This window comes from Schistocerca cancellata, chromosome 4 (genome assembly GCF_023864275.1).
Source record: "Schistocerca cancellata isolate TAMUIC-IGC-003103 chromosome 4, iqSchCanc2.1, whole genome shotgun sequence".
In the NCBI taxonomy this organism is placed as follows: domain Eukaryota; kingdom Metazoa; phylum Arthropoda; class Insecta; order Orthoptera; family Acrididae; genus Schistocerca; species Schistocerca cancellata.
The window spans coordinates 592,801,006-592,822,615 of record NC_064629.1 but is presented as its reverse complement, the minus strand read 5'-3'; the positions used below and the strand labels follow the sequence as shown (position 1 = coordinate 592,822,615).

Here is a 21,610-nt window from a genome sequence, read left to right as displayed (position 1 = left end):
ATTATCCCTGACCCTATAACACGAACACCAACACGGACCCAAGCCACCTGACACTGAAGGAATTAGCCAATAATTCATTGGAATGATATGAGGTTAAAGGGACTGAACTACAAAGTCATCAGACATTACATCCTACATGCGTCAAGCCGGGAACAGTCCTCCGAGAGGGAAAACACAGAAGATAGATCTTGATGAACCTGGTTATAAGTGAAAATTAATAAAACAAGAAAACAGAAGCAATTAGAGACGAAAGAGGGGTAACAAGCTGAAGGTCGACGAGTTGTTACGACCAGAAAGCAGCTAGAGGCCAGCGGACATATTACGCGATAAGAGATGCACCCTCTACATCTGACGGGTGTTTCCTCACTCTCCATTACCACAAAAAAATCAGCAACGCAGACAAACTGATAAAATCTCAGGAAAGAGAACGACGACGAGATATTAAACCAACGATAGATGTACAAGAATAAGAATGACTAATGTGGGAAGGACAGGAGACAGGCCGGACCAACGAGCAAGGGCAGCCATGGGATCCCTTGGGTCTGTGCAGGTGATAGGGCAAACCTCGGATATCTCAAGCGGTCCAAGAGGCCAATGTGCCCTACCTCACAGAGAGAAGAAGAAACCACCTTCACGGGTGAAATGTGAAACGAGATCAGATGTCTGGTAGCAACAGAGGCAGCGTATTAGCAAGTTTAAGGTTTCGCCATAAGGTGACAAATTGGGGTAGTCCAGTAGGATGTGGGCCACCGTCAGATGGGCCCCACACTGATGGTAGGGTGGAGCCTCATATCATAGGATGTGGTCATGGGTCAGCCAAGTGTGACAAATGTGAAGCTGACTGAACAGTAGATTGCCTGCAAGAAGCACGAAGGGAGACTGCCACATGGTTGTGGAGCCCTTATTGCTTTCAGTTTTTTGAGAGAAAGCAGGGCACACCACTGTGTGTCCCGTACCTCCAACAACTGACAGCATAGAGTAGAGTGAAGGTCTGGTTCTGGTACCCCCACCTCCAAAGTTGGCATCCAGGTAGGCATATTGGCTAACCAGCACATCATGTTGGTTCTCTGGGATTCCAACTTGACCTGGGGTCCAGACGAAGATGACCGACTATCCAGCTTGATGGAAGTCGGAAAGGGGATCATGGACAGATACAAACAATGGGTGTCGAGGTAGCATTGGTTAATAGCCCAAAGACTACTCGGGGGGCCACTGCTAATTAAAAATGTCTCGCTGGTGCAACGAACAAGCATGAATCAGGGCTTGAGAGATGGCCCCCAATTCTGCAGTGAATACACAGGAGCCATTCGGCAGGGAACATTATTCATTGCACCTACCGTGTGTGCAGGTAAAACCAGTTCATCCATTGGCAGTGAGCCGTGGTAAAAAATTTCTGTTTTGAAGAGCGCGCCGCAGCGCGTAATCTGAAGCAGTCGCCCTCCGTTTCTGGCGGTGGCGCCGCTGTGGCAATCGCAGCTTTGGTGTCTCCCTCTGGTGGGAAAGGGGGAAAGGTTGCTGTTCACGTGCATTTAAGGGGCGCTATGAGCTCACCAGTCAGTCAATCTGGGTCAGTCTCTCGTCCCCAGCTTGCTAGTCTGTCTCTCGTCTGAATTTGGTAGGCAGTTAGTGTCTGTCTGTCGTCCGGAGTGCTAGTATGTCTTTCATTCGGATCAATCTTTAAAGCCGGATAAATGAGAGTCTTTTCACTCCGCCAGTAAGAGACTCAGCGAGTGGTCGCCCGGTCGAGGCTTGGTTCCTGCATCTGAGTCTGCGCGTTAGGCCGCCAGTCTGCTCGAGTTTGCTCAGGCGATAGTCATTGGCGGTTGGATCGATCGGTTGTCGGTCGCGCACTGAGACGCAAGATAAATGTAAATGTCATGTGACTAGGGCCTGCCGTCGGGTAGACCGTTCGCCGGGTGCAAGTCTTTCGATTTGACGCCACTTCGGCGACCTGCGCGTCGATGGGGATGAAATGATGATTAGGACAACACAACACCCAGTCCCTGAGCGGAGAAAATCTCCGACCCAGTCGGGAATCGAACCCGGGCCCTTAGGATTTACATTTTGTCGCGCTGACACTCAGCTACCGGGGGCGGACAGACGCAAGATGACTTGTCCGTCTTGAGCGTCGGCGCATGTGAGGTCGCCAAGTGAGTCCAGTGGGCAGCGCCGTATAGCGAGGGGTAGTGGCTTCGCGGTCGACACGAGAGCAACAGGAGTCTACCCACGACATCGGTCTGGCCGGTGCGAGCTGTGACGCCGTGAGGCGGGAGATCGGCGCGCCTTCCTGCGTCCGTTGAAGCGGCTGGCAGCGGACGGTTCGGGAGAGCGATTTGGGGGTGCTCCGCCAGGTGGTCTCGAGAAATCGCAGTTTATTAGAAGTTAAGTGATTGGTGATAGGTTGTATGATTTACTCTTGTTAAATTCTACTTATTTTCTTGGTCAGTGTCTCGTCCCCATCTTGCTCGTCTGTCTGTCGTCCGCATTTATTAGGCAGTTAGTGTCTGTCTGTCGTTCGGAGCTGCCTCTGTCATGTTTGTCGGATTTGGTGTGTTAACGAATTTATTGCTTGGAGTGTAACGGCCTAATTCCTCAATATGTTTTGATTTTGCCTATGATCTTGAGAGGTGGTATGTGTGTGCTGTAGAGCATCTTAACTTGTTTGGCCAACCTTGTAGAATTTTATATAAGATTGAATTTTATGGGCTTTTATTTAAATGATCATTTTAGTATATAAAGTTGCCACCTTTTCACTGTAAGACTTTTCTTAAAAGTTAAAATCAAGTTGCACCTTCGGTGGCAAAGTTAACATTTTAATGTTTAGTGTTTTGTACCATTTCCATCCCTCCTACGGGGGTGCATAGTTTGTGTGCTTGCGTAAATTGTTAAAACCTTTAGTTTAAAGTAATCTGGTGTGTTGCAGATTTGCACCAGTGTAGTCTTTCAGAGGTTGTTGCGAGTGGTCGTAACTACGGCCGTGTCAAAAGGGAGCAGCAAGGTTCTCAGCCTGAAAGCTCATACAGTCAAAAATTTGTTTCTTTCTGCTTCTGAATAAATTGTAACTTGATATTTAGATGGTGCTTTCTGATTATAATTTTAAATCTGTTTCTTTAAAAAATGCTTTAGGCACCATTAAAGTGAATAAATTACCATTTGTTAAAAAGGAATTTGCTTATCATTTCATCGGTTACTCCCTGGCAACTACTTCCACGCTCACATAGTGTGATTAAATGTGTTAATGTTCTTGATGAATCGCTAGTAAGTAGAATAAATTCTCAAGAAAATTCTTTGAAAATAAATCACGGTTCAGGCAGCAGAGTTGTCAGTGTATACCACTTCTGAACCTGGAAATGTATCAAGGATGGCCAGGAACAGACCACAAAAAACTGTGGGACCAACAGAGTTTTTTGGTCCAAACGATAGGTCCAGACATACCTCAGGATGTGGTACACACCACAGCGGCATATGGAATTGCTTCCTGACAATGGGCGACAGTGGGGGCAGTTGGAGTTCACAGCACAGACACTGTATGCAAACTCCAGTCCTGGGCCGCTGTTGTGGGAGGTGTATCTCCCTAATAGGTGAAAGGGCACGGTAGAGCAGATGTGCAGGGGAGCAGTGAATCTGTAGAACATAGTTGACCAGGAGTTTTTGGCACCTGATCTGCAGTGGAGGAATCTCAGCGTCCGTTAGAACGCTGTTCACAGGGCTGCAGGTCTGGTCCGAAAACAGCCTGTCATAAATCAGATCCCACAATTGTGCATTGGGTACAGAATCCACAATGCTGAAATTGATGTTGAGCCATATGCGAGACTCCTGTAATAAAGAAAAATGGTGTTACTGTGGCAGCGAAGAATGTTAATGTGTGACCAGCATGTTCGCTTAAGTTTGTGAAGGTGGGGAGGTCACTTCAACCATGAAACAAAGACCAGCTCCAGAAAGCGATAAGACTCTACCTCAACGACCAGTTGCTCAATGTGGTGGAGATCTGGCTGTGGATGGACAGTACAATGGCGACAGAAGTGCACGATGTATGTCTTGGCACTGAAAACCAGAAGTCATGGATGAGAGCCAGGTCTGCAACTTTCACATGGAAACTTCCAGTCAGCGCATGGCAAAATCCACAGTGGAGGAGAAAGAGGAAATACAAAAATCGTCGGTGTACTGGGAAGGTGAAACTGTAGAACCCACAGCTAAAGCTAGACCATTGATAGCCACCAGAAAAAGAAGACACGCTCAATACAGAGCCCAGCAATACCCCATTCTCTTGTACACTCCTGGAAATGGAAAAAAGAACACATTGACACCGGTGTGTCAGACCCACCATACTTGCTCCGGACACTGCGAGAGGGCTGTACAAGCAATGATCACACGCACGGCACAGCGGACACACCAGGAACCGCGGTGTTGGCCGTCGAACGGCGCTAGCTGCGCAGCATTTGTGCACCGCCACCGTCAGTGTCAGCCAGTTTGCCGTGGCATACGGAGCTCCATCGCAGTCTTTAACACTGGTAGCATGCCGCGACAGCGTGGACGTGAACCGTATGTGCAGTTGACGGACTTTGAGCGAGGGCGTATAGTGGGCATGCGGGAGGCCGGCTGGACGTACCGCCGAATTGCTCAACACGTGGGGCGTGAGGTCTCCACAGTACATCGATGTTGTCGCCAGTGGTCGGCGGAAGGTGCACGTGCCCGTCGACCTGGGACCGGACCGCAGCGACGCACAGATGCACGCCAAGACCGTAGGATCCTACGCAGTGCCGTAGGGGACCGCACCGCCACTTCCCAGCAAATTAGGGACACTGTTGCTCCTGGGGTATCGGCGAGGACCATTCGCAACCGTCTCCATGAAGCTGGGCTACGGTCCCGCACACCGTTAGGCCGTCTTCCGCTCACGCCCCAACATCGTGCAGCCCGCCTCCCGTGGCGTCGCGACAGGCGTGAATGGAGGGACGAATGGAGACGTGTCGTCTTCAGCGATGAGAGTCGCTTCTGCCTTGGTGCCAATGATGGTCGTATGCGTGTTTGGCGCCGTGCAGGTGAGCGCCACAATCAGGACTGCATACGACCGAGGCACACAGGGCCAACACCCGGCATCATGGTGTGGGGACCGATCTCCTACACTGGCCGTACACCACTGGTGATCGTCGAGGGGACACTGAATAGCGCACGGTACATCCAAACCGTCATCGAACCCATCGTTCTACCATTCCTAGACCGGCAAGGGAACTTGCTGTTCCAACAGGACAATGCACGTCCGCATGTATCCCGTGCCACCCAACGTGCTCTAGAAGGTGTAAGTCAACTACCCTGGCCAGCAAGATCTCCGGATCTGTCCCCCATTGAGCATGTTTGGGACTGGATGAAGCGTCGTCTCACGCGGTCTGCACGTCCAGCACGAACGCTGGTCCAACTGAGGCGCCAGGTGGAAATGGCATGGCAAGCCGTTCCACAGGACTACATCCAGCATCTCTACGATCGTCTCCATGGGAGAATAGCAGCCTGCATTGCTGCGAAAGGTGGATATACACTGTACTAGTGCCGACATTGTGCATGCTCTGTTGCCTGTGTCTATGTGCCTGTGGTTCTGTCAGTGTGATCATGTGATGTATCTGACCCCAGGAATGTGTCAATAAAGTTTCCCCTTCCTGGGACAATGAATTCACGGTGTTCTTATTTCAATTTCCAGGAGTGTATATGGGGTGTATTGTGGGAATCAGCAACCTGGAAAGTATGGTGTGACAAGAAGTTTTGGACAAAAATTGGAAGTGGGCCCTGGACACGCCACTCGTGTAGGCTAAAAAGGGTGTGATAATGCCATATGGTGTCATAAGCCTTTTGCTGTCCGAGAAGACAGCAATAAGGTGCTGCCGCTGGGCAGAAGCTGATGGGATAGTAGACTCAAGGCACATCAAATTGTCAGCAGTAGAATGGCCTTGGAAAAAATTGCAGTGGAATGGAGAAAAAGACCTGAGAGTCAAGGCTTCACCATACACATGCAGTGAACATTAGTTAGACTAATTGGGTGACAGCTATCCATCTCAGAGTTATCACGCTTTCTTGCCACATAGATTGGAACGCATCCTGCTATAGATACAGTTGAAAATAAAAAGGACATGACACTGGCAGTTCACTGACAGGTGTTTGAGCATTTGGCTGTAGATGAGATCTAACCCTGAAGCCATGTCAGGGCAAAGTGTTAGGGCATTGACGAATTCCCAATCACTAAACAGAGCATTATATGGCTCCATGTGATGTGTAGTGACAGTTAAGTGAATTCGCACCACCTGCTGTTTGAGGACAAAAAATGTAGGCTGACGATTCTCAGATGCTGACTCTCAAGCATAATGCAGAACAAAATGTTCGGTGACAGCATCTGTGACAGTGTAGACAACACCATTCAAGGAGATGCCAGGTACACTTGTGTGGTACTGGCGTCCATAGAAGCATCAAACCTGCTAAGGAGGGGTATGTGGTCCAATAATAGTTCCCAGCATTGTTGCTTCTGTCGTTTTATAAGGTGGTGGATCAGGGCAGGGAACCACTGAAGGCAATGAAGTGCTCCCTTGTAGCTTACAGTACTGTGATCTCTAATGGCCACAGCGATTTCTGAGATGCTGTCTTCCGACCGGGGGGGGGGGGCATTCCTGAGGAATAGGGGATTGCTATGTGTGCTGTCAACTGCATAGCTGCAGTTGTGCTCTGGACATCGATACCTCTAAGTGATGGGGAGCTAAGAGTGATGGCAGACTCAAAGGTAACCCAGTCAGCTTTGTTAAGAGCCCATCTGGGCAGGTGTCCAGGCAGGTGATCGTGAGGGAGGGACAGGACGATTGGAAAATGATCACTGTCAGACAGGTCATCATGGACTCCCAAGTAGATGGAGGGGAGAAGACCAGGGATGCAAATGGGAAGGTCAGTGGCTGAATATAATCTGTATAACACAGCGAAGCGTGTAGGGGGCACCAGTATTAAAGAGACAAAGATTCAGCTGTGTAAGCCAAGTTTCAATAGCTTTACTGCAGCTGTTGGTTGTACTTCAAACCCACAAGGGTTGTGGGCATTGAAGTTGCCCAAAATGGGGAAACATGGTGTGAGAGAGAAATCAATGAAGACCATGTGATCTGTGACACTTCACCATTGGCACAGAGATACACACTACAGATGATAAAATACAGAAATGCCGTCACACGAACAGCCACAACCTCTGACGTCATACTGAATGGCTTGTGTTCACTGTAGAGTCCAGAATGCATGTGAAAACTCTACCCAAACGCTCTGTTATAGCTTGATTCTTAAAACAGCCCTGATAGCTGAGGAGGGTAGTGGTTAGCAATGCCACAGGTTGTGAGGACGTGGCATATATACACGTGCATTATGTAGCAGCTTGTGTATGGGGCTCTGGTGTCACAGGTTACACCAGGAATTCTACCTCACGTACAGAGTCGAAACAAGTGGGGTCAGTGGCATGGGGACCACTGGAACCTCCTTTGTCTTGGAGATCTTCTTTCAGTCTCACTTCTCCTTGGATGCTTTCCATGTCCACGAAAGCTTGTCTGCCCTTGTGAAGAAACATGAACCCCTACAACCAGCAATGCATGGCTCCTTCAGCCACTGGCTGAATCCTTGGAGGGAAGCGTCTCGAGGGTCCCCTTACTGGTGAGAGGCACTGAAGGAGGGTGATGATTCTCAGGCTGGAGGTTGAAGATTTCTCCCCTAAGGCGAGGAGTGAATGTTCACAAAGTGGGTGTGGAGGAATCAACAGGATGACCCCCAACCACCAGGGGAGTGCGTGTAGTCCAGCAGGCCCCAAGACCACACATGGAAATCTCTAAAAGCGAGGGTACTGTCGCTACAGAAGATTATTATGTATCTGTAGTAAACATCATTCATATGTACAGGATGAAAACGATCATATTTCCTCTTGACCTTGTGATATATGAGTCAGTCCAGTCTCGAATTCTTGGATTTTCTTTTCTGTTTGGAAGACAGTGCAGTCTGGTGAACAGGGAGAATGGCGCTCCCCACAGCTGACACAGATGGGGGGGGGGGGGGAGGGGGGCCAAGGGCATAAGGAGGGCCCATATTCAACTGATGTTGACAATCCTTAAAGATGGGGTTGACGCTAAAATGGGAAGACATGTGGTGGAATGTCATACATCTGAAGCACCGCATGTGGGGGGGGGGGGGGGGGGGGGAGAGGGGAGGAACATACAGTTTCACATCAAATCAATACACTATAACCTTGACCTTTCAGTGCAAAGAGTCGCCTTCAAAGGCCAAGATGAAGGCCCCAGTATCAACTCTATTGTCCTTTATATGCACTGCATTCACAGTTGCGAATAAAGACAACCTACAGCTGTATAATGGAATGAGGACAATGAAAATTTGTGCCGAACTGACTCGAACTGCAGTTGACCAGCCATAGTCCCACACTCCAGACAGAGGATGGAATTACATTCATTTTACTTGAAAGTCGCTTGCCTGGTGTCCGCGAATAAGTACGATATTGCAGTGCCAGTGTTATTTCGAATTATGATGCAAAGTTCCCTTGGACACTGACCCTCGGCCAGAACCAAACTTATCATATTTATCTGCCGGCATCGAGCAAGCGACTTTAAAGTAAAATGTTTCCCCCCAGACACGAATATACACTCCTGGAAATTGAAATAAGAACACCGTGAATTCATTGTCCCAGGAAGGGGAAACTTTATTGACACATTCCTGGGGTCAGATACATCACGTGATCACACTGACAGAACCACAGGCACATAGACACAGGCAACAGAGCATGCACAATATCGGCACTAGTACAGTGTATATCCACCTTTCGCAGCAATGCAAGCTGCTATTCTCCCATGGAGACGATCGTTGAGATGCTGGATGTAGTCCTGTGGAACGGCTTGCCATGCCATTTCCACCTGGCGCCTCAGTTGGACCAGCGTTCGTGCTGGACGTGCAGACCGCGTGAGACGACGCTTCATCCAGTCCCAAACATGCTCAATGGGGGACAGATCCGGAGATCTTGCTGGCCAGGGTAGTTGACTTACACCTTCTAGAGCACGTTGGGTGGCACGGGATACATGCGGACGTGCATTGTCCTGTTGGAACAGCAAGTTCCCTTGCCGGTCTAGGAATGGTAGAACGATGGGTTCGATGACGGTTTGGATGTACCGTGCACTATTCAGTGTCCCCTCGACGATCACCAGTGGTGTACGGCCAGTGTAGGAGATCGGTCCCCACACCATGATGCCGGGTGTTGGCCCTGTGTGCCTCGGTCGTATGCAGTCCTGATTGTGGCGCTCACCTGCACGGCGCCAAACACGCATACGACCATCATTGGCACCAAGGCAGAAGCGACTCTCATCGCTGAAGACGACACGTCTCCATTCGTCCCTCCATTCACGCCTGTCGCGACACCACTGGAGGCGGGCTGCAAGATGTTGGGGCGTGAGCGGAAGACAGTCTAACGGTGTGCGGGACCGTAGCCCAGCTTCATGGAGACGGTTGCGAATGGTCCTCGCCGATACCCCAGGAGCAACAGTGTCCCTAATTTGCTGGGAAGTCGCGGTGCGGTCCCCTACGGCACTGCGTAGGATCCTACGGTCTTGGCGTGCATCCGTGCGTCGCTGCGGTCCGGTCCCAGGTCGACGGGCACGTGCACCTTCCGCCGACCACTGGCGACAACATCGATGTACTGTGGAGACCTCACGCCCCACGTGTTGAGCAATTCGGCGGTACGTCCAGCCGGCCTCCCGCATGCCCACTATACGCCCTCGCTCAAAGTCCGTCAACTGCACATACGGTTCACGTCCACGCTGTCGCGGCATGCTACCAGTGTTAAAGACTGCGATGGAGCTCCGTATGCCACGGCAAACTGGCTGACACTGACGGCGGCGGTGCACAAATGCTGCGCAGCTAGCGCCATTCGACGGCCAACACCGCGGTTCCTGGTGTGTACGCTGTGCCGTGCGTGTGATCATTGCTTGTACAGCCCTCTCGCAGTGTCCGGAGCAAGTATGGTGGGTCTGACACACCAGTGTCAATGTGTTCTTTTTTCCATTTCCAGGAGTGTACATAATGAATGTACGACTACAGGTTGTAGACACTTGGTTGACGACATATGAAAGTTTGGGTTTGGCTGTGATTCATGATCTGATACATAATAGTAAGGCGACCACTCGCGATAAGCGGGAAATGCTGGTATAGGTTCCGGTACAACACAAATTTTCGTTGTCATCATTCCAATATACAGCTGTAGATTTTCCACATTCGCAACTGCGAACACATTTCATGTATTTCATAATGGCATGTCCAAATGAACATTGCATCGTAATTCAGAATAACACAGACATTGCAATATCGTACACTATTGTCCTTTGGTCTCCACTGGACATGACGGCCAAAATGCACACCCCATCACTCCAGATTGGCACGTAGTTCATCATGGGTCTGTAAAACGTCGTGGCGGAAGGCGATACTCTGTACCATATTGAGACTGTTGTGGGGCTGGGGCTGGGGCGGGGGGTTATAGGAATGTCATCCAGCTTGTTACAGGCGAGAAGTGCCAGTGACTGAGCAGGTGTACCATTTTAATCAGAGTAGAACCACCTCTCATCTACGAAATTGCTGCAACTTCAGCAAACCTGTCAAGGTTTTGAACAAATAACAATGACGTTGTGGCCAAGAAGATGTCCCTGTGGTTCCTAGAGCAAAGTAAATATTCATGGGAGTATTTATTCCCTTGTTTCTTACCTCCATGTCCCTCCTAAGGCAGTGTCGGCACCACCCGTGGGAAGGGAAGAAGTGCTGCAAGGGCCGATGTCTTGTGTTGGCCAAACACGCACTGGCAAAAGAAATATGAGCCCTTGGGGGGGTGGGGGAGGGAGGCGGCGCAATAATTCGAGACGCAACAAAATTCTTTTATCAGCAATCTATGACCTCACTAGAAGGAATGAACGAAGAAAGCGAAGTAAGGCAGATTAGGGTCCAACATATCGTAGATGACGAGTTCATTAGAGAGAGAACATAAGCTTGGCTTGGGGAAGAATGAGGAAAGAGCTCAGCAGTGCCCTTTCAAAGGTGCCATCCTCGGCATTTGTCTTAGGCGATTTAGGGAACTCACGAAAACTTTACATCTGGATGACAGACCAGGATTTGAACAGCTGTCTTCCTGAATGTAAGTCCAATGTCATTACTGTGCCTCCTGGTTCGACGATCTCTATGAAATCATTAGTTGTATCAGCATTCCTGTCTGGACTCTGCTGTATTATTGTAGTTGCTCATATCCCTTCACCAGTTTCCACCTATGCTCCTTCATTGAACTTTGGTCCACAAAAACGTAAACTTAACGGTGCATTACACTGCACTGGTAATAATCACAGCCATCTTTACCATACAGTTACCAAAGTTAACATTAACATGAAGACAATGGAAGCGACTAACTACCTACACTTGAACCGTGCTCAGGCCATCCATGCGCGATGTGGATGTCTCATTGACTGCAAAAGTTTTTAAGAAATGTCTCGGCTCTAAAGTGTTGTTTCAGCTAGGGAAACGATGCTCGGAGCTCTTAGGTACTCCTGGTAAAAGAACAGAACTGACGAAAAATATCTAAAAAAACTTAAGCTGCGAGGTCTGATCACAGGTATAAATGCTCCAGATGAGCGATGTGTAAATTAAATGATTGACAGTTCCCTGGGACATTAACAAGCTAACGGCGACCATTAATGTGTTTGGTCAATTTTCGTTCTCACGTCTAGGAAAAAGGCAACAGTGTACACTATGTGATCAGAAGTATCCGGACACCACCAAAAACGTACGCTTTTCATATTACGTGCATTGTACTGCCAGGTACTCCATATTAGCGATCTCAGTAATCATTGGACATTGTGAGAGAGCAGAATGGGGTGCTCCGCGGAACTCACGTACTTCGAACGTGGTCAGATGATTGGATATCACTTGTGTCATACGTCTGTACGCGAGATTTTCACACTCGTAAACATCCCTAGGTCCACTGTTTCCGATGTGATAGTGAAGTGGAAACGTGAAGGGACACGTACAGCACAAAAGCGTACACTGACAGAAGCCGCAGACAGTTGAAGAGGGTCGTGGCTCTGAGCACAATGGGACTTAACATCTATGGTCATCAGTCCCCTAGAACTTAGAACTACTTAAACCTAACTAACCTAAGGACAGCACACAACACCCAGCCATCACGAGGCAGAGAAAATTCCTGACCCCGCCGGGAATCGAACCCGGGAACCCGGGCGTGGGAAGCGAGAACGCTACCGCACGACCACGAGATGCGGGCGAAGAGGGTCGTAATCTGTAATAAGCAGACATCTATCCAGACCATAACACAGGAATTCCAAACTGTATCAGGATCCACTGCAAGTACTATGACAGGTAGGCGGGAGGTGAGAAAACTTGGATTTCATGATCGAGCCGCTACTCATAAGCCACACATCACGCCGGTAAATACCAAACGACGCCTCGCTTGGTGTAAGTAGCGTAAACATTGGACGATTGAACAGTAGACAAACGTTGTGTGGAGTGACGAATCACGGTACACAATGTGGCGATCCGATGGCAGGGTGTTGGTATGGCGAATGCCCGGTGAACGTCATCTGCCAGCGTGTGTAGTGCCAACAGTAAAATTCGGAGGCGGTGGCGCTATGGTGTGGTCGTGTTCTTCATGGAGGGGGGGGGGGGGGCTTGCACCCGTTGTCGTTTTGCGTGGCACTATCACAGCACAGCCTATATTGATGTTTTAAGCACGTTCTTGCTTCCCACTGTTGAAGAGCAATTCGGGGATGGCGATTGCATCTTTCAGCACGGTCGAGCACCTGTTCATAATGCAGGACAATAACATACCTGTAATGGACTGGCCTGCACATACTCCTTACGTGAATCCTAAATAACACCTTTGGAATGTTTTGGAACGCCGACTTCGTGCCAGGCCTCATCGACCGACATCGATACCTCTCTTCAGTGCAGCACTCCGTGAAGAATGGGCTGCCATTCCCCAAGAAACCTCCCAGAACCTGATTGAACGTATGCCTGCGAGACTGGAAGCTGTCATCAAGGCTAAGGGTGGGCCAACACCATATTGAATTAAAGAATTACCGATGGAGGGTGCCACGAACTTGTAAATCATTTTCAGCCAGGTGTCCGGATACTTTTGATCACATAGTGTTGGCACCAGTCATGATGGCTGGTAACGTTCTCCAGGCATTCGTCAAACACAAACCCTTGCATCGGACTCATCACTTCGAAACACCCGTATCAAACATCCACTGCCCAGTGGCGTCGCTCTTTACATCATCAAATGGTTCAAATAGCTCTGAGCACTATGGGACTTAACAACTGAGGTCATCAGTCCCCTAGAACTTAGAACTACTTAAACCGAACTAACCTAAGGACATCACACACATCCATGCCCGATGCAGGATTCGAACCTGCGACCGTAGCGGTCCCGCGGTTCCGGACTGCAGCGCCTAGAACCGCACGGCCACCACGGCCGGCCTTTACATCATCCCAGGCGGCGCTTGGCGTTAACTTTAGCAACACGTGGCTCATGAGAAGCTCCTTGACCATAGTACATAGTTTTTTTCAATTCCATAAGCGCAGTCATTGTGGTACTTAGACTGCTGGTAGCACTACTGGAACTCACTCTGCTAATTTCACAAAATTTTTTACATCCGCTCTCTGCAACCCTCGACGGTCCCTGTCTGTCAGTACATAAAAGTCCGGCTTGTATCGGTTTAGCTGTAGTTTCTCCTTCGCGTTTACACTCCACAATCACATCACTATCAGTCGACTTGTGCATCTAGGGACATTTAGAGGTCAATTCCGCATTACTTGGCTGTGTGTGGATACTTTTGAACAGATAGTGTATCTCTGTTGGTAATCATCAAGGTTGGAATCCTATATGACAAAACAATTCAGCAAGCAGGCAGACTTACGGCGAGGCTCTTGTTCGACGACAGACTCGAGGAAGTCCTGCGGCGTCATGTACAGTTGTCCATTATACTCGGCTGAAGCGAACTTGATGAAGCGCCGCTCGCGGGACGTAGGCTTCACGGCGCGCACCAGGGGCTCCTCTTCTCTCTGCAAACAACAGGCTTATAAGTTCTCGCCAGAATAAGTGCTTTCTGCTGCCATGAGATGCGGCACAAATCAGATCTTAACTGTTCGCATCTGCGTTATGAAAATGTAGGTTTCCGCCAATGAACATAATAATGGCACTCCGCTGCAGAGTGAAAATCTCATTCTGGAGGCAGAAATTTATGTTTAACGCCTAGTAATTTCTAATATGAGCATTAATTTACAGCGTTTAAAAGTTACATGTAGCGATGAAGCGTAACCAAAAGTTGAATTAATCTGTAAGAAGGCACACTGATACATGGTCAGCATAAAACTATTTCGTGGGGAAAGCCGAACACTTCAGGACTCGGCTGACCACCCAACAGCAATTTAAAAACTTCAAATGGACATGGATGCAATTTTCAGAGGGTGTGGGGATGAAGATTCTGAAGCTGACACATAACTGTAACGCTCGATGACGATATTACCAACAGTTACGACTCCAGTGGACTGTCAAAAAAGACTGTAGTTTTAAGTCGACTACCAGAAACCTCAGAGATCTTTTCACATTCTCAATATGCCAACATGCAGTTTGTTTGAGGTTTTGTAATAAGGAAATTACTCTTACGGCTCGACAGAGATGGCTAGATGAATTCCTAAATGCAGAGTACAGGATTTGAGGGTGTTAACTCATGTTTTCAATTAAAGTCATGGGACAAACAGTTACGGCACATATGTTTCCTCTGAGCAGCATCAGTTGTTAGAACAAGAATAGCATTTCTTACATCGAGCTATCGTGAATTCTTCACGGGCTCCACCTGCCTGCTTTTTGTGGGTACATGTGCGTCTTGGACATGTGCTGCAGCACACGCATGTAGGTGAGAGGAACATGTTCATCTTGTGTTACATCTACAGTCTAGGATCAAACGAGCGCTTTTTTTTTTCATAGAAATGAAGCCTTGCGTGGGCTAGGCAGAGAGAGAGAGAGAGTGTGTAACGCCGGAAATGCATATCCTCCTATTTCCATCTATTGTACTATTATTTTTTTTCCTTGCTTTGTTACCTCAAGATATGACATTTCTGTCTCTTTGTATATTGTAATTGTTTTACTGTTTGTATATATAGATTTATACATTTATGTCGATGTATAATTGGTTTGTTTCGTAAATATTATTTGTATTTTTACGCTGGGTCTTGCCTAGGGAAGACTGCTATCGAACGATTACGTCGATAGGTCGTGTGAAGAATCAAAGTGTGTAGGATCTTTGGTAGCGTTAACTCTGCCGCGTGGAGCGCGGGCTGAGCAGAGGGAGTCTGGCTGGAGTAGCGAGTGGAGCAGGTGTGTTGTGTGAGGCTCCCGCGAGTTGCCGCGCTTTCGGGTTTTGGCAGCATGTAATTGCGCTCGACTTGCGATGATAGTTTCTGACATGGTGTCGCGGACGGGAAGCATTAGCTGGCGCACATCAAGAGCCCGTTTCGTCTGGTGACCGTGTCGAGAAGAAGGCGCGCCAACATCCAGCTTCTGCAACAGCGACGGCCGACAATGAGTGACTGTCGCCACCTCCTCGATCGACGGCTTCAAACCTTCAATCAACCAACAAGGAAGACTGGACGCACGTAAAGTTCTAGAACTGTATGGCAGACCTCAGCTTTTCAAACTGTTCCATTTTCGTCACTATAATTACAGCAACTTAGCATGAACGTTTGTTGCTCATTGTCCCAATTGCATTACCAAGCAGAGTCCCTTCCTTTTCCGAAATGAACCCGAGTGTCGTTGAAATTCAAACGCCAGCATTAAAGTAATATAGCTAACTCGTTTTCACTGCTTTAATTTCAAAGTTCAGTTATGGCATTCATAGCTGGCTACAATATTCAGATTACACAAGCACGAATTAAGAGTGCGAGCTTTGTTACCGTATTTTAGCTTACCTGTGACTGCAGCTCAGCTTGGTATGTACTAAATTTTACTATTGTTAATTGTTCAGACTCATTTAATTCAAGTTCAAAGTTAAATCTCTTATTTCTAAATTGCGTAGATTCAAGTAGCTTTTGAAATGATTGTTGAGGTAGTCCAAGACTAACCGTATTTTACTGAATTTCGATGTGCTTCATAAAGAAAGCTCACTATTAACTTCAGTCACTAAATTAACTTTCGATTTTCCTGTTTTATTAATTCTTTTGCTAAATTAAGTCAGAGTGTAGCGAAATTTATTACTTCTGACAAACTTTCAGTTTTCACACTACACGTGTCAACCTTCAGTTGCTACGCTTCTAGTGCTAATTATATGTGTAATAACCTTTCTTTTTCAGTTACTATAGTAATTGACCTTAGGACTGGCGACTGTGATTTCCCCCAAATCTCAAATACCTAATTACCGCTAGTTAATTGTTAACGTAACGGCTGCACATTTACTTTCTTTATTAACTTTACCCCTTTTCAAAATTAATTTCCACCAGTTTCATTAGCACTTTTCCTTTCATTTAGATGTAACTCTTTCCTACCTCTTTACCGACAGATTAACTTCGGTGACGATTGCTTTTCCAAAATTCCCATTAGGTACACGCGGTTTCATTTTTTACGGTCATTAAGGCCGGTAAGTGAGGGGGAGGTTACACGTGGCGACCTGGTGACAGGACAATCTTCAGATTTGAGGTTGTTCTGGACACGAATTTTGCATTGTGCAAATCTCGTAACAAAGTATTGGTTACGTACATGCCGTTACGTCAGCGAGAATAAGTAGTGGGAGTAATCCTAATTATATTTGAGATTTGGCATTTATATTGAAAATTATTAAAATGAGTGAAGGCAACAATTGCCAAAATTTGGTAGACTTGGATACGGAACAATCGGTCGAACAGTGGGAAACGCGCACCGCGGTACCCATTGTTCAGGGGCAGGCGGCTAGCATGAAAGACGCGACCGCCGAAACGCAACAAAGAGCAGAAATAGAATTCCAAACTTTAGAAAATGTTTCGGAATCGGAAGTGAAAATCAAATCTGAATCCCTTGATGACGAATACGGGGGGACAATTAAAGAGGAAGCCGCTACGGAAGTGAAACCGGTAGTTTCCGGGAATTTAACTGATTTATTGAATGTTTTGATTAACGAAATCAAGAGTCAATCGGCCAAGCTAGAAGATCAGGCTGCCAATCAAGAAGCTCAGGCTGCCAAGCAAGAAGCTCAGGCTGCCAAGCAAGAAGCTCAGGCTGCCAAGCAAGAAGCTCAGTCTGAAAAAATTGAACGGATGCTAGACAATCTGAACAAAGCTATTAACGTTGTTAACAACAATGTTGGAGTTGTTAACACAAAAGTTGATAAAATCAAAGAAGATATTGTTGTAATTAATACCGAAATCGGTAATCTTAAACAGGAAATGATAGGCGTTCAGGCGGAAATTGCGAGCATAAATACTCGTTTTTATTCCGAAATTAGCAGAATCGAGAAAAGTGTAGGAGAGTCAGTTGCTCCGATCATCGAGAATAAGGTGACGGAACAAATTCAATTAGTGAAAAAAGAGGATCAAAAGAAAGTGGAAACTTTAAAGGCTTTAGTGTCCGAAGTAGATACTAAAGTGAGGGAGCAGGCTAATACCTGCGAAGAGAAAAGGAGGGAAGTGGAAACGCTTGCGACAACCACTTTCCAAGTAATTACGAGAGTGTCGGAATTAGAAAAGAAACTTGACGAAAAACAGAGCTATGTGCCAATCTATGCACATAGTTCGGAATTGTTGACGAAAGAGGAGCGGTTCGACCCCTTGAAAAAAGGCGGTATACACGCGACGAATTTCATTAAGAATTGTGAAAGAGTTTTACCCAGATCATGGACTAATGAGAGGAAAATTAATGCGGTTATTGACGTGTTGGCTGGTGATGCCAAGCGTTGGGGCTTAAACATCAACATTACGAACCTGACTTTTGACGCGTTTAAAAATTTGTTTCTGGCTGAATACTGGTCAGAGCAAAAACAGCAAAGTGCCTGGCGCGAATTTGTCGTATCGAGGCCTTTCGATGCGAATTCTCGCGGTTCGATGAAGGAGTTTTGTGAGGGCTGGATCCGCAAGTTGGAATATTTGCGTGATCGCCGCACGGAATCCGAAATAGTCTGGGAACTCTACAAAAAGCTTCCAGATGATACAAAACGCTACTTAGGAAGCAATTACAGGACAATAAATGATTTCCTGGAAAGAGTGGAGGACGAGGACAATTGGCGCAATAATCGCGACAGTGGTAGAGGCCGTGGTAACAACAACGGGTACGACAGCAACCACAACAACGATAACCATGGAAATAATGCATACCGCAACCATGGCAGCAATAACAATAATGGTTCGGACCGTAATAACAATCGGTACAATGCAAATAATAACAGGAATGACGGAAACCAGTATCGTACTAACGTGATACGGGCCTCACAGAATAGTAATAACGCCAGAGGGTGTGATGAGCCGCCTCAGCAGCATCCGGGGACCGTATCTGCTGGGACGAGACAGGGAAACCATTAGCCGCGCCGATGAGGGGCCGACCGGGCGTGGAGAAATTTTGGCGGCCCAATAACAGCAGAAAACCGAGGTGTCGTCGTTATCAAAATTCCGTATGGAGTAATCAACGGCGGGAGAGTGTGCCAGTGTTAAGAGAAAGGAGTGCGCCCACGAGTCGTAGATCAGCTGTAGACACGGCAGTAGGAAGTACATTCACTGTCAGTGAGAACAATTTAAGTAGTGTTCCGGAAATCGATTATAAAGTGGTATCTGTAATACCCACAGCGGAACTGGAGATTGAGTTTAAGAATGATTCGCAAGTGTTGAGAGAATATCAGATGTCGGATAAAACGTCCGTCATCGAGCGAGGAGATGCAGAGAGGGATGAGGTCTGGTTAAGGCAGTTCGGTCGCTTATACGACGAACTAAGAGATTATAGGGGTCTGTATGAGAGAAGCGTTCATGGGGAGCGCGGGCAGGATTTGCCACGTCGCGTCCCGCAGGAAGATAGTGTTTGTGAAATGATAGAAATTTCTGGCCCTAACCGGCAGACTTTACCAGAAACAGTTGATGTTAATGGGGAGCACGAGCAAGATTCATCGTGTTTCGTCCCGCAAGAGTTGGATGTTGAGGTAGTAACGGAAAGTTCTGGCCCTAACCGGCAGACCTTACCGAAAGTTTCAGTGGTAGAAGTAGCCGACCCATTCGACGCAAACCTCCAGTTTAAACATTGCGAGAGTATTAAGGAGAAAGATTGCGAAAATTTTAGTGATAGACGGACACGATTGGTAGAAAAGCACATAGATTACAGCGTGTATGAGGTTAGAGCTGACATTATACGGTCAGACGATAGCAGTGTGGGTTGCGCAGACCTAGCGAAGTAATTGCAGAAACTACTGGGCACATTCCTCCAGGTAGATTGGCAGATGAGATCAGTCTGACCAAAGAGGAATCAACGAAGGTGACAATTAATGAATTGATAGCAAAGCAACACTCACTAGTTGACGAGTTACAGGAAAAGGTTTCGGTATTGGAGGCGAAGCTACAGACTAAGCCTCAGGACAAACGTGTTGAAATTAAAACTGTATGTGAACAGAGGCTGAAAAAGCCGCCAGATAAGCCGGATTTAGGATCAAAGCCGGATGGTTTTTTCTGGAATGACCTGGATATAGACGAGGATTTACTGTGGGAAAATAAAGAAACAGTCGAGGACAAGTGTAGACAGATAGTAGTGTCTGTTAATATGCATGACCTACAACTAAACGTGTTGATTGACACCGGTGCAGAATTGAGTGCTGTATCTGGGAAAATATTTCAGTTACTGAAAGACAGACCTGGCATCGTAGTTATGCCAGTAACCGGAGTGAAAATTATCGGTGCTACTGGGAAGGCCAGTAAACCGGTCACAAAACAGATTTTTGTCAACTTCGAGATATGTGGGGCACGATTTGAACAAGAGTTTGTCGTCGTGCCAGACTTGACTACGGAAGTAATTATCGGGTTAGATTGGCTATTAAAGTACCGTGCAGTGATTAATTGCGAAAGCAAAACTTTGACATGTACGTCACAAGATAAAACAATAGTAGTTAGTTTTGACGAGGCAGGAGACTGTGTGCATAGGCAATACCAGCCTATACACATTGTTAACTGGCAGGATGCTATTGACGTAGGTATGAATTTGAACTGCCATAACGTGAGCAATCTCGGCATTGACAAAAGTGTAGAAAGTGAAATGGAAGAGATAATCAAATTCCCTCCACGGATTGACATTAGTATTGGTGTGAAAAAAGATCGTTTGCGAGAAGTAATGAAGCTAAAAGCCGATGCTCGCATACGTCGTCATGACGCTAAAGCGCGTTGTGCTAAGTTTGCAATCGGAGACTTAGTACTTGTAAAAGCTCATGAGAAATCGAGCGAGATAGACAATGAAATCTCTAAATTTAAATTTGTTTATAATGGACCATATAAAGTCATTGGTATACCTCACACAAATGCTTATTGCTTAGAGTATCCAAGTTCTGGAAAACGATTAGGTATACGGAATATTGTAGACCTGAAATTGTACCAACCTAGGATCGATTAATACCACACAATGGGTAACTTGTACAGTATGTAAATATAGAGTGTAAGATTTAAGGATGTGCCATGTTACGATGCTTTTGCCTGACCTAGAGGTCATTAAAGAAGTTGTAATTAATAAGTAATTAATTTTGACTAAATGATTTAAGAGTAACTGATTAGTAATCATCTGAAAAATCCAAGCTGCTAGTTTAAGTTTTCAGCTGAGTCACAGTAGATTAAGGAATGTAAATATGATTTTGTAACTTGCTGTAATATTTCATGAATGTGTGTTTTTATTAGTCATTGCCGATGTACTTAGACGCTGTTTTAAGTTTCAGGCTAGTACATGCGTGTGATGATGGACAGTGTTGAGTTATCCACTGTGATAGTGTTTATGGACTCCTTGAGATTACTCGGTAGTGAGTTTTTCCGAAAGAATTCAGTGAAACGGACGTTCTGGAAACGCCGTTACAAGGGCGAGTGAGATCAAGCGTGCCGCACAGGCGGGCGCAACAATACTGGCAAGGCTGAGCCGCTGTCGGCTCTTGTGTCGCTGTCGGCTCTTGTGCCGCTGTCGGCATTCTTTCTACTCGCGAGTACGGAATGTGGAGTTGCTTTCTTCCCGGACAGCTGATGTGAAAGAATTCTGCTGTCAATATTTATGTTTTTGTCGACCTGCTGTATATTATTTCTTGTTTAGCGTGGACTTTCATGGCGAGAGTATTAATTGTGAAAAGGTTATATAAAATGTGTATTCTATGTAATTAATAATTAATTTGCGTATTTTGATCTACCTGTTTTTATGACCACGTACTCTGATTAATTTTGTAAATAGTATTCCATTTCTTGATAGTGTTACGGATTTTGACGATTTTGGAATAGCTAAACCATTTTCTATGTTTTCTATGAATTTTGATATGTTGTCAACCTGTTTTATTTTGTGCAAGATGACAGAGTGGAATAAGATTAGGAGTGTCTCCAC

General features: G+C 46.7%; 1 protein-coding gene across 4 annotated transcripts in view; it reads right to left on the bottom strand.

Annotated features, from left to right (window-relative positions):
- The window catches only part of LOC126184279 (calcium uptake protein 3, mitochondrial), a 638,951-nt gene that overhangs the window by 112,922 nt on the left and 504,419 nt on the right, over positions 1-21,610 (bottom strand). For all 4 annotated transcript variants that reach the window (XM_049926653.1, XM_049926655.1, XM_049926654.1 and 1 more), the window contains exon 2: positions 13,968-14,112. In XM_049926653.1, coding sequence (XP_049782610.1) covers positions 13,968-14,112 — 145 coding nt within the window. The remainder of the gene's footprint in view (positions 1-13,967; positions 14,113-21,610) is intronic.